This window comes from Empidonax traillii, unplaced genomic scaffold, assembly GCF_003031625.1.
Source record: "Empidonax traillii isolate 1590-97213 ecotype Southwest subspecies unplaced genomic scaffold, ASM303162v1 scaffold69:size3087049, whole genome shotgun sequence".
NCBI classification, from domain to species: Eukaryota; Metazoa; Chordata; class Aves; order Passeriformes; family Tyrannidae; genus Empidonax; species Empidonax traillii.
In genome coordinates, this window is record NW_020955262.1 from 1,814,000 (window position 1) to 1,829,193 (window position 15,194).

The 15,194-nt window shown below is 38.2% G+C and overlaps 2 protein-coding genes across 3 annotated transcripts in view; one reads left to right on the forward strand and one right to left on the reverse strand.

The window, feature by feature from the left end:
- GPSM2 (G protein signaling modulator 2) overlaps window positions 1-10,580 on the reverse strand; it is a 35,603-nt gene extending 25,023 nt beyond the window's left edge. Inside the window, exon 1 of the mRNA XM_027880434.1 lies at window positions 9,225-10,580. The gene's annotated coding sequence lies outside the window, so the exon portion shown is untranslated. The remainder of the gene's footprint in view (window positions 1-9,224) is intronic.
- Window positions 3,702-14,933, forward strand: AKNAD1 (AKNA domain containing 1). Of its 2 annotated transcripts, XM_027880429.1 has the most exons (14): window positions 3,702-4,877; window positions 5,526-5,585; window positions 5,840-5,969; window positions 6,066-6,217; window positions 6,327-6,386; window positions 6,878-7,011; window positions 7,352-7,487; window positions 8,118-8,281; window positions 9,839-9,924; window positions 11,421-11,543; window positions 11,630-11,740; window positions 12,645-12,726; window positions 13,551-13,686; window positions 14,305-14,933. In XM_027880429.1, the coding sequence occupies exons 1-14, from the start codon at window positions 3,795-3,797 to the stop codon at window positions 14,422-14,424; spliced, it is 2,577 nt and encodes an 858-aa protein (XP_027736230.1). In that variant the 5' UTR covers window positions 3,702-3,794; the 3' UTR covers window positions 14,425-14,933. The 2 variants fall into 2 exon arrangements, with proteins under 2 accessions (XP_027736230.1, XP_027736231.1); XM_027880430.1 differs by lacking the exon at window positions 5,526-5,585.
- Window positions 14,934-15,194: the final 261 nt, after the last annotated feature.

Genomic DNA, 15,194 nt, shown 5'->3' on the forward strand with positions numbered 1-15,194 from the left:
GTAAAAGAAAGAAGATAAACAGATTGTACAAGAACCTTAAAGAGAAATGGGAAAAGTTCACTTGAGATTGCATAAATTTAAAAAAAATAATAATCCTTAGAAGCACTGGCAGTAGAACACAACAGCAAGTTAAGTGAAGCAATGGAGCTGCTGTTACAGATTTCCTACATCGCACTCTGATGCTCTTCAGAGATCAAGCAGACATTCAGCACAAAGAACTCACTGCTACTCCAGCAAGGTTTTATCCTGCAAGAAGCAGATGTGGCTTTCACAGAACCTGTATGACACAACTGAAATGACCCATGGCAGTTTAATGCCAGCAGCACTTCTGGGTGCATCCCCTGTGCCCCTCAGTTCCCAAGTATTGACAGCAACCATTAACCATCCTCTCTAAGGACTCCTCAGCTGAACAAAGCATGGCTATAACCTGTAAAAAACTGCTGAAGTGCTGGATGAACACAAATGAACATATTACAGTGAGAAGACCATGTCCTGGCACATGGATTTATCCACCATGTACATGCATTATTAACCAGTATCATTGGGTCGCAGTAGTGCATCCCATCCTCTAAGAAACCAGGGACTGCCAGGTAAGGTACAGCATCCAAAGGGCTGCATGCAAGGAACAAAATTCCCAACAGCATACTAGCAGGGAAACAGTAGGGGAAAAAAAAAATGTAGGAAACAGAAATAGCCAAGAAATAAAATAGATTTAGAGAGCTTTCTTTATAAATCACATATGGTTTCTATTCCCTGTAACTCAGTTGCATGAAAGCTTTCCTTCCTATTAGCAAAAGGTTTATAATACACAAAAGTTTTATTATATGAACAAGAACCATATTCCTCAAACACTGCCAAATTTGAGTCCCAAGAGGCAGCTTGACATTAATCATCTGTTCAACACTACATATGTTTCAGACCATCTCTTACCAGCCTGTCCACTTCTGGTTTTCCCATATTTTACATTCCTAATATTGTGGCCTTCCACAAAATGCCAACCTTTTTTTTTTCTTTTTGGGTACTATCATTTGTACAGCTGACTTGCTATTAAAGGGCTAAAGAAAAGTTCAGGGGTTTTTCTAGCAGCTGGGATCTCTCTTTTTTTTCACTCACAGGAACAGTTATAGCAGTAACAGGTTAATCTCCTGGACAGTCTCAAGATCAACACCTGCTCCTCAAACAAAACCGACTTTATTAAGATTTTAAGCTTAAAAGCTACTGGAACCAAGGACACAGTTACCAGATCTGGCCATGAATGACTAAGTTGTGGAAAGCGAAAGTGACCACACAAGGGTTACAAAAACCCTGAAATACAAAAAGTACAAGCATCTTGGCTATTAAATTAAAAAAGTGGAAGATTAGGGGAAACTAAAAAATAATCCAGTTTTAAGCAAAACAGAAGAATCCAGGTAAACCATAAAAAAATAAAAATTCCCCACACATTCAAGAGTTTAAACTAGAGACAAACGGCATTTATTTCTCAGAAAACACCCATTTTTTAACTAAAACTTTTCTTTCCTAACTAGTGACAGACCAGGCTGCTCTCTGAATCATACTGTGCTGTCATTTGTTGACAAGAAAGGCTGAAAATTGACATTAGAAACAGTTCTAGCAAAACAACAATATATTCCCACTGTGACAAGCTGCAGGAAGCAAGACTCAGTTTCAGAATTGATTGTTCCCTGTAGCATGCCATGAAAAACAGGTTTTCTATGTTTTTGCAATGCTTTTACTCAACATTCATAGCAGGAGACTGGCTTGCTGACTACCAAAAGAAAACCTATGTGAAGAAAGAATTGTTAGCTGTAAATATCTCAGGAGAAAATGAAAAAGCAAAGCATTAACAACTTAAAGCCCAGTGACAATGAACACACAGGAACAGAATAATAAGATGTCAATGAAAAGCTTTTCAAAACTTACTTCGACCTTCTAACCATCAAATTGTGAAGTAATTCTCCAGCAAGAGTAGCAGGAATATACAATCCTAAGTAGTCTTAGGATGCTTGGAAAACTTTCAAGAGCACTTAAACAACAGCACGTTAAATAAAGCAGCAGACAAGACTCACACAGGTTTCTTCCAGTCCAATGAAGCCGTCTTAGGTTTCAGGTAAGTTTTGTCCCAGCTTTATACGGAAGTACTAAAAGTACAAAGTCCTTCCTGCTGACGAGGGATGAAGAACCACACTTCAGAAGGCCTGGTAACCATTAATTAAACCAGTAAAAAGCCAGACTGGTATAAGAAATTAATTTAGAAGGGTTGTAATATCAGGACAACTCTTTTTGCTAGCATTTACAGCTCTAATAAAATTACCTCTTGAACAAGAGGTACAGAGTTTCCAGACAGAATATAAGGAGGGACTGGGATCTCTTCACTGATCTTTTCGAGATGCAAGACTCAGCACGTTCTCCCAAATTCTGAGATGGCTGCACAGCTCTCCATGGCAACCCAGGATACATGAACCATGCAGTCGCCGGCAAGAATCTACCAGGAATAGCACATTCAGCTCGAAAAGCTTTTCAAGGAGAAAAAAAAAAGGCCACAACTTGAAGGCGGGGGTAAAAATTTACGTCTTTACAGCTGGGCCAATAAAGGGATAAAAAAAATAACTGATTTACTCTGCTGCTCTATTGAAAAAAGTGAAGGAGCGAAAGCAAAAGGGGAGGAACTGCACCAACAAGAGCTACAGTCTAGTGGATAAACGAGACTAGGTCTGGCATAACTATGGACTTCAGACATGCCACAACACAGCGCTCAACTCAAACCCGCGCGGAGTTCAGAGCTCCCCCTTCCCCTGTGCCCCTCTCCCTGGGTGAGCTGAGCCCCCGGTTCCGCTTCCACGAACAGCCAGCCCGTTCTGCTCTCGCCCTTCGGATTTCTATTTTCCATTCATCACCTACATCCGCCTCGAGCTCCCTGCTGAGTCCCGGTTCCCTCCGGACGACACCCGGGCGGTGTGTCTCTCTCTCTCTCTCTTCCTCCCCGCGGCGCAGAACCCACCCGGGGCCCGGCTGCTCCGCCGCCTCCTCCTCCTCCTGCCTTTGTTCCTTTGTTCCCGCGTGTTTTGTTCCTGCCTTTGTGTCCCCCCTGTGCGGGACGGGACGCGTTGCGAAGGTACCGGCGGCTCCTCAGGGGCCGGCGGGGACTCTGAGGGGACGGGGGTGGTGTGGGGGGGGCGTCCCTGAGGGGCGCGGCGCTCAACGGCCGGAGGGCGCGGCCACCGCGTCATTCGCACGGGCCAATGGGGAGGCGGCGGGGCCTTTCCAGGGGGCGGGGCGTGCCCGAGGGGCGGGGCGGCAGGAGGTACCTCCTGCCGCCCCGCCCCTCGGGCACGCCCCGCCCCCCCGGGAGGCCCCGCCCCTCTCCTAGTGCTCTTTGGATGGAGATGCTTCGGAGCGGTGAGAGGAAGGGTAGGAAAGGGTGCCAGGGGGGTTTGTGTTTGGGGTTTTTGAACACGATACCACTGAGGGGCCCTGTGGCCAAGTTGTTTTTTTTTTGTCTATGCGACTGCGGCAGGGTTACCGAGCCAAGGGCAGGTACACCTGGCCCTAAGCTCAGTTCCAGAGTTAAGAGTAGCGCAAACACGGAAACATCCCCGGCCAGAGGATGGTTCTGAAAAAAGCTACAGTAGGTAGATAAGTAGATATTAAGCATAGAGATAGCTAGATGTTATTCTTGTGTATTTAAGTATAAAATAATTGTTACTCATACATTTCCAGATTTTGATCCGTGCAGTAATAAAAGCTCTGTCCCAAACTGGCGAAACAATGGCACTTACATTCTAAATAAACTGGGTATGGAGACTACACAGCAGTGCAAACAGGCAGACTGGATGAAAAGCCACATGAATTATTCATTTTCAGATGCATTGAGCTGTAGCACAGGTGGAACTGAGGAGGAACAAGATGACTTTTTTTGTGATGGAGATGTAGAAATAACACATAAATATAATAATAATTTATATCATTTGAATGACTGTATATGTACAAAAGATATTTCTGGTATTCTAAACCTAACCTGTTCTGAAGATAACAAATGCACAACAGCAAATGATGCAGCTCATCCACAGCCTGAAGAGTTCTCCAGTGACCACAGAGGCACCAAAGGAACAACGGGAGTTTCAGCTGAACTGCCTGGAAGTGAAGCTTCCTTTAAGAAGGAATTCCCTGTCGGCAATTCCAGTAAACCAGACAGCAAAGAACATTTAACTACCTCAAAGATGTCCAGTGTCCTCCTGCGTCATTTTTCTGAGGGAGAGTTACTGAGCACCTGCCAGTTCATTGAATGTGAGACGATACCAGAGACGTCCTTCACCGACAGTATCGATGACACTGGGAGCAAACCTGAGCCTTCAGAACACCTCCCAGGCCCTTCAGAGCAGGAACAGTGGGCAACTACCTTTGAAGAGCATCACTCAGAAAAGCACAGAGAGGGAAACTCCAGTGGTGAAAATGAAAACGTGTTCAGTGACAATAGACCTGTTTCAAAGAAACCTGTTTCTTGCACTTGTAACTGTGGGTGCAGGCAAGAAAATTCACAGCTGATTAATGAGCATGAACATACATACACCTTTCAAAACATGAAAGATGAGAGAGGCCTGTTTAAGAAAACAGTTTCACCTTGCAAGCTTCAATATGGCCAAGGTCATGCTCACTATTGCCTGCCTCATTTCTATGAAGTTGCTTCAGAAGTAAAAGTACCAAAAAGAACTGACAGTATTAACTCAGTTGCTACAACTGGGAGAGAAAAACCCTTCCCTATTTTGCTAAGTAAATCAGTAACTGTGAACAACGTGCTGGAAAATAAGAATTACTTCAATTCTGCTGAAGCAGAGAATCAAGAAGAAATGAGCATTTCAGAACTGCTGCAACAGCTAAAGGTAATTAAGATGCTTGAAGAAATTCTTCATATTTGATGAGTGGTTTATTGTAAGAAGATACTCTGTGTTCCATAAAATCTAACATGACTAGTTCAAGGAGGCAGTACATAGCTTGAATCAAAAACTGCTTTCACAAATAAAATTTAGTGGGACTGCCTTTATACGGAAATTTCATTACTAAGTATTTAATGACTAAGTATTATTTAATACTCTAGTATTTAACACTGGAGTATCATTTATGATGATAAAGCATCCCATCAAATCGGTAGTACAAATTTTCACTCCTAGTGCTATATGTAAATGTTTAAATTCACCAAAATACTTCAATGTATTTTTAAGAAAAAGTTTCTAATTTTATACTGTGCCTGTATTAAGAAAACTTTGGCCTTTTTTTAGCCTCTTAAGGCTCTTCAACTATTTAAACTGGTATTCTTTTTAAAAGATTTGTTTGACAACAATATTTCCTTTGTCGTAAATTTATTTTAGAGTAATAATTAGATAATCACTGCTCAATTTCATGCCCCGACATGGAATTCTCTCACAGAGCTCTATGAATTTCAAGTCCATTCCTAGATTTAGAATTAGTAAATCACTCAAGATGTAACAAGTTGTAATAGTTTTCCCTATTATTTCCTGGCTGCAAATGAGATGCTGACACAGCATGCTGACACCCAGAATCATATTGATCACTTGAGATTTAATCCCAAGGTAAATCTCTCAAAATACTTTTTTTTTTTTAAAGTCATTCTTCTTTATCTCTAGGATTGACTATCCCCTGAAACTATTTTGTCACCTTCATGTTGTGCTTCCCATTTATACAAATCCTCTTTATATTTTCACAATGTAAAACTGAAGTATTTAAGTATTTATACAGTAAGATACTATATACATCTAACATGGTGTTTTGAGTTATTCTAAGTTTGTTGTTTATATAACTGTTCTATACATTATATCTTTAACAGATACTTCCTCAGTCAGACTTTCCAAATGCCAGCACTGCCCTTTCCTCAGGAGACACTGGGACAGCACGTGCCATCATCACAGTAGATGCTCCCATCCCTGTACAATCTACACATGGTTTGCTTAAAGCAAGTAAATGAAATTAACTATGCAAATGACTGTTTTATATAACTTGGTTACACTTTTGGGCAGATATTTCAATGATCAATCCTATCTTGTATCACACAGGATTGTGGTCTGGAACAGCAGCATCAGCATTACCAGCAGCTGGGATGGTAGAGGGACAGTGTCCAAATCCTTCTAATTCACTGCCAGAACTAACCCTAGGAGAAAAGATGTCTCAAATACTAAAGGACCAGACAGATCAACTGACAAAGAAAGTAAGAGCTCTGTTTCAATATGTGCTTGGCACTGATACTCAAATTCCATATTCATTTGGCACATTTGTTTTCAAAATCCCAAATAAAAGTCTAATATTTTGTCTTTAAGGTAGAAGAGTTCTCTACGCATATGACCCAAGAAACATTCTTTTTACAAGACAAATATCTGGTAAATGAATTTACATATTTTGACTTATCTGAAATGCACTTTAAATGGCTGTAGACTTACAGTTGTCTGGCAAGTTGTTCATGTTCTCCTCATATGAATGTTTACTCTTTTCTTCAATATAGACCAAAGGTACAAATTTAAGAAGCAAAAATGAAGGTGTTCAGTAGGTGGTTGAATTCTTTAATCTGTTTTAAGGATTACAATTCAAAACTATTAACGAAAGGCTTTAAGTTGCCCTGTAAGTTAGGAATTTTGACATGTAGGGGATCAGTTCAGAAGCCATGGTTTAATATTTTACTTGTACATGAATAGAGCAGCACAGAGTACCAGGTGATCATAGAATATGCAGTCCTGTTCCAATTCAGGGAATTATCAAAATTCTTACCACCAGCACTGCAAACAGCATCTGGCTCACACAGCAAGCCACAGTGATAGCTACTTATGCTAAATGATAGTGACATTTGCTATTGAATTCTTTCTTATTGATGAAGGCATTAAATCAACTGAAAAGATACCTTGATGCCTTGGAAAGGAATTACTTAACAGCTAGAGAAAAGCACCGTAACTTACAGCTGCAGAACTTCAAGGACAAGTCTGTCAACATTGGAGAATTTGATCCTGACAGGTTAGAAGATAAGTGCTAAGTAGTACATCAGTATATTTTCCATATTTTGAGTGTCTTATAACTTTTACTTCATTTATCCATTAGAATTTTTCTGAAGTAAAAACATTATATGTGGTAAGCTAAAAGTGATTTGACCAAAATTCATCTTGGGCTTCATATATCCTACTTATAATTAGGATATCTATTTAATTAAATTCAAATACTTAAAAGGGACTCAATGAACTCCATTAATTTTATTTTTTTCCCTATGAGAAACATACTGCAGTGTCCTATATCTTAGTAAGAAATAAAAGGTCAGTTTATACAGGTTTAACTAACTGTGTATTGCCATTGGATTTAGAAGGGTGGAAGGGGGAATATTTAGACTTGGCATGCTGCTTGAAGACATTCAGGAACAAATGGATCACAGCAAACACAGCCTGGCATCTTTGCTGACTTCCTACGAATCTGCCCCTTCATCACATTCTTTTTGTGAGGTAACTGAGTTTTATTATTTAAAGACTCTAATTTTTCTGTTTTATTGATGCAGGTCTCGAGAACATAAGTGTGGTTGTACAACTGTATGTTCTCCTCTAATAAGAGCACGATGCTTTTAGATGGTACATTACTTCACAGAAAATATTTTATAAAATATTAACTTCATAATATTTCATTAACTCTAACAGAAACCTAAGTATAAAAACACTGCTACACTGAATATTCTTAATTCCAGTTTCCAAAGCAGTTATTTCAGAGTAAGAAAATATAAGCAGCTACTTTGACTTCTACAAAGCTGTCTTTGTTTGGGGGAATGAATCAATTCCCACTATCATTTAGTAGGAAGAAATATTACTTTGTATGTCCAAGATTTTTAAGCTGCAGAATTACTAAAAGACCAAACAGTATTGTGCTAAAAAAACCTGAGTTTTCTGCTAAGTATAGTAATATTTTATCCCAGATCATAAATACACACAGACATAAAATCTTACTGCCTCCTACAGATCTACAGGTAAGTCTCACCCAGTGCTTTCATGATCGGCATTTTACGTAACGTTTTCCTCTGAAGTCACCTGCTTGGAGTGCAGTGACCACATGCACCTGTACCTGTCTGGGGTTATTTTGTACAGAGCTCAGTGCTTTCAAGCATTGCTGATCCTGCAGAAAGAAGAGGTACAGAAACTCAATTTCTTCACAAGAACCATGAGGGAGAAAAGAGTCTGACAACTGATGTAATCCCAGAGACAAATCAACTTTATTTGGAAGGCAAAAAGTGCTATTTTTGTCCTCACATGTAAGTGAAAACTTGAAAACAGCTGTTGAAGTTTTTATAAAAATTTGCTACATTTACCTACAATTATTTGCTGAGTAAGAAAATTGGAATGACTGGAATCTCTGAAAGCAGCAAGAACATTTCCAGAATAAAACTTGCACAGAATTCTGAAATTAAATACCCAGGAATTCCTCCCATTCCTCCTTCCCTGGCATTCCTACCTTTCTGAGTCTGAAATTATCTCCTGAAACCAAAATACTATTCTTTCACCTAGAGTTAAGTCATACTTCTGTATAAAATTCATTACAGCCACACAAATTCAGGATGTGAATGACCAGTCAAAGCATCTCAATGAAATTAGAAAAACAAAATAAATTGTTTCCCTTTAACCAATCTAAGGTTAAAAAACAAGAGCTGCATTAAGTTCCAGAAAAGCAGCAGAGCTGCTGGGAAAGGAAGGTCTGCTTGCAAACAAGCATTCTTCTAAAATAATGGTAGATCTCTTTTTATACTTTTTTTTTTCCAACTTGGATTATGTTACTGAGTTTTTAGAGTGCACAACATTTTCCCTCCAGCTTTTGAGCTACTACAGCTTATCATCACACTGCTGAGCTGGTTTACACAGGAGAAATTTCAGGATTCTCAAACATTTTTGAAATCTGTGATAAAGTCTGCTGCTCTCAGGAAAGATTTAACTGTGTTTACTAACCTGCCTCTTGTATTTTTCAGAGAACAAAAACCTACAAGCAAATGCTTGCCTACAAAAAATAAGTAATTGAGAGAAAATAATGAATATATGTTAATACTTTCAAAGCAACATGGAGTTTGGAATTTTGGCAAATTAAATCTCTATGCAAAGCTAGATCTTACAATACATGCAGCACAGAACACAATCATGCTAATCTGAATATTCCATCAGATTACTTCACAGGGTAGATGTTAATATTTGTCTACTGAAACTCACCTAGCTTCCACTTTTTTCTCTGTCATTGAAAGAAAGCTCAATCTTCTCATCATTATGTTCATGAATGGGTGAACAACTTTCCAAATAAATCTGATCATTCTGTACACCCTAAGTTGAAAATAGACATCAAATAACTCAAATAAGGAACTTTGTTCTTGTCCTGTCAGAAGGTACATCTCAAATACTCCTCTAATTATCTAAAGGCAGTGCTATTAAAGCCTTAATAACTCAAAGTTACTAAGAAATCAAATCCAGTTTGACATATGTTTTAGCAAAATACTATCAATGGTAACACGTATAAATATGTAAGATTTCATACAACTTTACTATTTGAATATATGATTATCAAGATGTCTACTTTAAGAATTTTTAACAGCTGTATTAAGTCAGAATGTGTGCTTTAACTAAAGAGGTCATTTTTTTGCAATTGGTTTATTATTCCTTTAAAGTTCTACTTACCACCTTTTCAGATAACTGATAAGAGTTCTCTCTGTGAATAAATCTGATTTCTTCTCAACTAAGGAATGCTTAACTATTAACATAAAATGCTTCTAAGTCTCACCATTGACGTATTCAGATACAATTAAAATATCATTCTGTTTCCATGCTCAAAGAAATATAAACATCCAGGAAAGAAAAACTGGAACATCTTCACTCTTCAGTCAGAGAAGACCAACTGATTTATCAGATACCAACCTGAGTAAGTCGTGATGGCACACAAAGGTCAGAACTGTGCTTAAACCTGCTAGTGAATCCTGTTAAGAAATACATTCTATCACATCTCAGCTATGTGAAAACTGTACTTCTAACAGATGTTACTGCTTAGCACAGCACAAAACACTAAGAGTAAAAAGGAGACTGAAGGAAACACCAAGTCAAATTCACTGTGGAAGTCTCAGTGACAGACCAAGAGACAACAGACAAGTTGCAAGGATAAGCTGCAAGGCAATTTTCAGTTAGATAAGAGGAAAAAAAAATTTTAAGTTGGGGTCTAGTCAAACATTGAAACAGTTTGCCCTGAAGGGGCTGTGGTATCTCCATTCTCAGAGATATTAAACTCAGCTGGGCAGGGTCCTAAGCAACTTCACCGAAGTTGGTCCTGCTTTGAGAGGCAACAGGGCCAGATGATCTCCAGAAGTCCTATCCAACCTGAACTAGTCTATAAATCTAATTCAGCTTTCTAGAGAAGTTTCCAAATATTGCCAGTATTACCAATTTTAAAGCATGACAGTGATATGCACACAATGCTTTGGTTTTAATTCTGATGTACTTTTATTTCATGTCCTAGAAGAAGATTCCAAACTTGACAACTGAAACACTTCATATCAGCACTTCCAGTTTTTTGATTCAGCTTTCTTATTCTGCATGAAAACAGTGCAAAAAGTTTTGCTCGGTTTTGATCCAGTCAGGGTTGACACAGACAAGAAATACTCTCCCCTTCCTTAGTCCAGCTCCTAATAATGCAATTCCATCAAACCCAAACTAGACCCCACAGAGGCGACTATGAGCTAGTTAAGTCAGTTGTTGTGTCATCCAAGACTTCAGCTCTTGGAGGCTTACTAGGAATCTGTAGGCATTTGTCTCTCTTGGGCATCCCAATTTTATCTTCCCACTGCAGAATATTCTGAAGGTGTTAGTACCTAACAACTAAAGAAGAACAGCATGAGCTGCCCTAGATTCACTTCTAAGTCTCAATATATGGGTTATTCTTATCTTTGGTCTATTTGTTGTCCTTGGCTTCTTTGTGATATGCTTGCACTTTAAAATAAGACACTGGGACCAGTATTGTTAGGACTGGTTTGTGCAATAGTTAAAGCAGAGTTGGACTAGAGCTGCCCAAATTCTCATCACATTTCTATTAGGCTGCACTGTTTACACAACACTATGCACAGGAAGATGGAGAGCCTCATTAAAAAAAAAAAAAAAAAAAAAACAGTTCTTGGTCTGAAAATAACCACCACCAAAAAATAATAAAAATCTATATTCAAGGCTTACAGTCAGGGCTGAAAGCCAATCTCTAAAGCTCAATTCCCACACTCCTGTAAGATGGAGGAAAAAGTACTTCCTCAAATTGCAGTAGCATTAATGGCAGCAAAGGGCTCTGAAATTATGGTGCTGAAAGCCAAGTAATTATCTGGGTACATTAGCCAAAGTTTCTAATTTTTCAGAACCTTTTAACTTATTTTTTGATTTTAGGCAGTGATTCAGAAGACATCTCAGCCTACGATTCTTATAGTGATTCACAAGGAAAGGACCTTGTCAACTGTGACATTCAGAATTACAAATCGTTAAGTACGAGATTATGTGGAGAGAGAAAAGGTATAATGATTGCAAAAATATTAACATCTACAATGAAACACGGCTTAGAGTGTTTGTTTTTCTAAACAACGTGTCTCTGTTTTCAGGACTCGGGTGCAGATGCCCCAGGGGAAGCAGAGATCAAGTTAAACTCAGGAATTACAAAGAGTCTATTCAGTCTTGTGCTCTATGTAGAAATAAAAGTTCTGGTTCATGCTGTAAGTATGATGTGTTACTGAAATAATTACCAACCACAGGCTAGATTTTAAGGGGCAAAAGGCCCCACTGCACATATCAGGCTAGATTTTATTTAGTATAAGCAATCATTAGCATTGTAGTTAAAACAGTGGGTTTTTATAGACCTTGTAGAGCAAAATCAGGAAATCCAACTTTTACACACCTGCCCAGGTTTAAGCCCTGTGCACAACACCTTTAACCTTCTCCGGTTCTTTATGAGAGGAGTCCCCTTCATATTTCATTCATGGCAGGAATATCTCATTTTGCAGTGCCACGGGAAAGAATATGAAAACTGGGCATTACTGTGCCAGCTTTTACAGTGCCAGCCATTGCCTATCGCAGTGTCAACAAGCACTACAGAAAATTCCAGTTCTACACTCCTCATGTGACATGCAGCAAAGTCAAGGAAAGACTAATGAAAAAAAAAAAATTTGAAATGTTTAGCATCTGCTTTTCAAAGTCACTTATCTCAGACTTTCTACCATAAGAAAAACTTGCTTCAAGAAAAATATAAATTTCAACAGTCAGAAGAAAGTATAAGTTAGCTACTTGTCTCTAGCAATTCTGTGAAACTGTAAAAATCAAAGCAGTACTCATGTAATTAGTAGGATTATGAGAGTCTGATTATTCTACACCTCCCCCCCACAGTCTTTCACTGTATGAAATGGCAATCTGCATACCATTTGCCAGAGTTAAATTCAACAGCAAACACAGAAAGGTTAATCTGTCCTCATTTCCAAAAAATGTAAACATATTCAAGTTTTATTCATCAGTGATAGTTTACTTGATCTTTTATTTATGCTAAATAGAAAAAAATGTTAAATACACAGAAAATTACCTTTTTTTTTTTTTTTCTTGTTTTAAACATGGCCTCTGTGACTCCAGCTTATTCACAGAAAAGAATCTGCACAAGAAAGGCTCAAAAAAATAAACAGCCACGTGAACCTGTAAACAGACTTTCTGAAAGGTAAGCTGTAGCAATAGTTACATAATACATAAAAAAATACCATTGTTGAAGATTCAGCAGGGAAAAAATATAGCAGTATTATAGGCAGGAATGATGTTTTATCTTTTGCAGTGCATGTTGTAAATTTTACTCAGTAACAAATTTAAAATCTTTACTCTAAGAACATGTGGAAATAGTCCTTAGGATAGTTCTTTACTTTTTCTAAGTTAATGAACAGTAAACATATAACTTCTTTATCTGGCACATTTAGTAATGAAAAGAAATATTTCATTTTATTAAGAGGATGTTCCCATTCACAGATTCAAAAGCAGGTCTTTATTATTAGGATACAGTACTGTTTGCTGCCAACTATTTCTCTGTAAGTAACAGTCCTACTTTTAATTGTTGTTAACATTAAATAATTCTGGGAGACTGAGAAGTAAAATGCATTCTTAACTGTGGCACAGAAAGAAATGCAGAGAGGTTTTGTTCCCATGTTTTTGGACAGCATTACTCAACAGCAGGAATGACCTGGAAGTGCAGCAGCTGCTGGTGAGAATCAGTGGCACAGACCCCCTGTGGGAGAGAGCAGCACCAGGAGAGTGATGCTGTTATGGGAGATTTCCTTTCTCTGCATCCTGGCATGTCTTCTGTCTTACTGCAGCAGAGAAGGAACACAAATAATGATGGACTGTGTCTTACAGTTAGATGGACAGTTCTACTCACTGTAAAATTAACTTGCAAACCGGTGTGCTATCGAGGTGTGTGCATTTAATTCAGAGTTTTTAGAAATTCTTTTGCTTACTGAAATTGTTTGTGTTTTATTCTCTATATCTTCTCTTTAGGGAATCCTTTGAGGCTGCCAAAACCTGCTGTTCAAGCACATGCAATAAAATTCTTGTTTCACATCAGTACATCCCCAGCAAGAAGTTTGCCCAAAGCAAATTTGCAATCAGAAACGCCAATGATGCCAATGCAAATGTAAGACTTGAGAGTGAAAATTAAAAGCCACACAACTATCTTGGAAAGGTTAAATCCCCACATCAAGGCACTATTGAGCATCCCTTTCTTAGAAAGCTGATTATTACAATCTAAGCAAATCTAGACCATTTGAGGATAAGACTGTATGGAGTTAAAAACCCAAGCATTTTAGCTTATATATTAGAATATAATTTAATGTAAGTATGTCCACACTTTTTATGCAACTTAGTCCCTGTATGAATGATGAGGACAGCACTGGATCTTACCTCTGAAGTGGTTTCACATACTGAAAGAGTGTCAACACCTAGCCATGCAAACCACTATCACAACCACAAGAAAGCCGCCTCAATACCACAAATATGCAAAACACTGGCCCTGCTACTTTAGAAAGGTGTAAATATCCCTCAGTTCCAATGATTACACAGTCAAAGAGAAATAAGTAACAGATACTTCCAGCTTGAATCCTGGAGCAGTCTTATCACGTGACTCAGCTTCTACTTCTCAACATGTATTCAGAGTGAAAATCATGCACAGAACCTTAACATCACCTTCTATTCTATACCTATGTATGCATTTGCCTTCACTGTTAACAAGGCTACATTTTATTATTTCCAACAGATTTTAAGTAACACTCTGGACCATGCCTTACAGACAGCAAACAGTCTGAAGAAAGCCACAGAACGAATGGTGCGAGCAGTTTCGGCAGATCTAGCTCAGGTCAAAAGGAAACAGCTTTAGTTACCCCGTTTCAAATGCTGTGTTGTTTTGTTGGTTGATACTGAAGTGTGAGGATCTCTGCAAATGTAAAGTGATGAATACAAATAACCAAAAAGTCAGCTTTGTCAGCTGTTCCGTAACTGTTAGTATTAAACCACACCAGAGCATAAAGGTATTCCACAAGTTTATGCTCAGTCTCAGAACTCTAAAACAAATTACTAATTCTACTGGAAGTTTTTAGTAGGTTGGCTAAAGGTACCTTTCTCTAAGTATCCATTGCTGTGTACAAGTACCTTTCTCTAAGTATCCACCTAAGGTAGCTTAATAAAAATTGGCTGAAACAAAGAAAATTAAATTTCTGACTTTGATTCCCCCATGCTCCCAAGTGTGAGAATAAACCTCAATCATTATTAGATATAATTTCTTCCCACATTTTAACAGCAGCTGCTTAAACACACCAAAACAGCGTCTGGACCTGAGATATGTACCTGCAAACATCACACTAACATACCAAGTAATAGTTAACATTTGCAATTATTTTAGTTTTACAGTGCTCTACACAGAGTTGTTTGTTTTTATAGTTACAAGCTAGAATTCAGAAAAACAATACAGGTATTTCTGCTAATTTTTTTAAAGTTTTGATACACATGGTTTTAAATTTTAGAATGTTGTTCCTGTATTGATATTGAAAAACAAGTCAAAATACATTCAATTTCTAACTCATTCAGGTGCATTTGAAAGATAGAGCCACTTATTCTTACCATGCTACATGTCCTGCAACATCTTAGAAT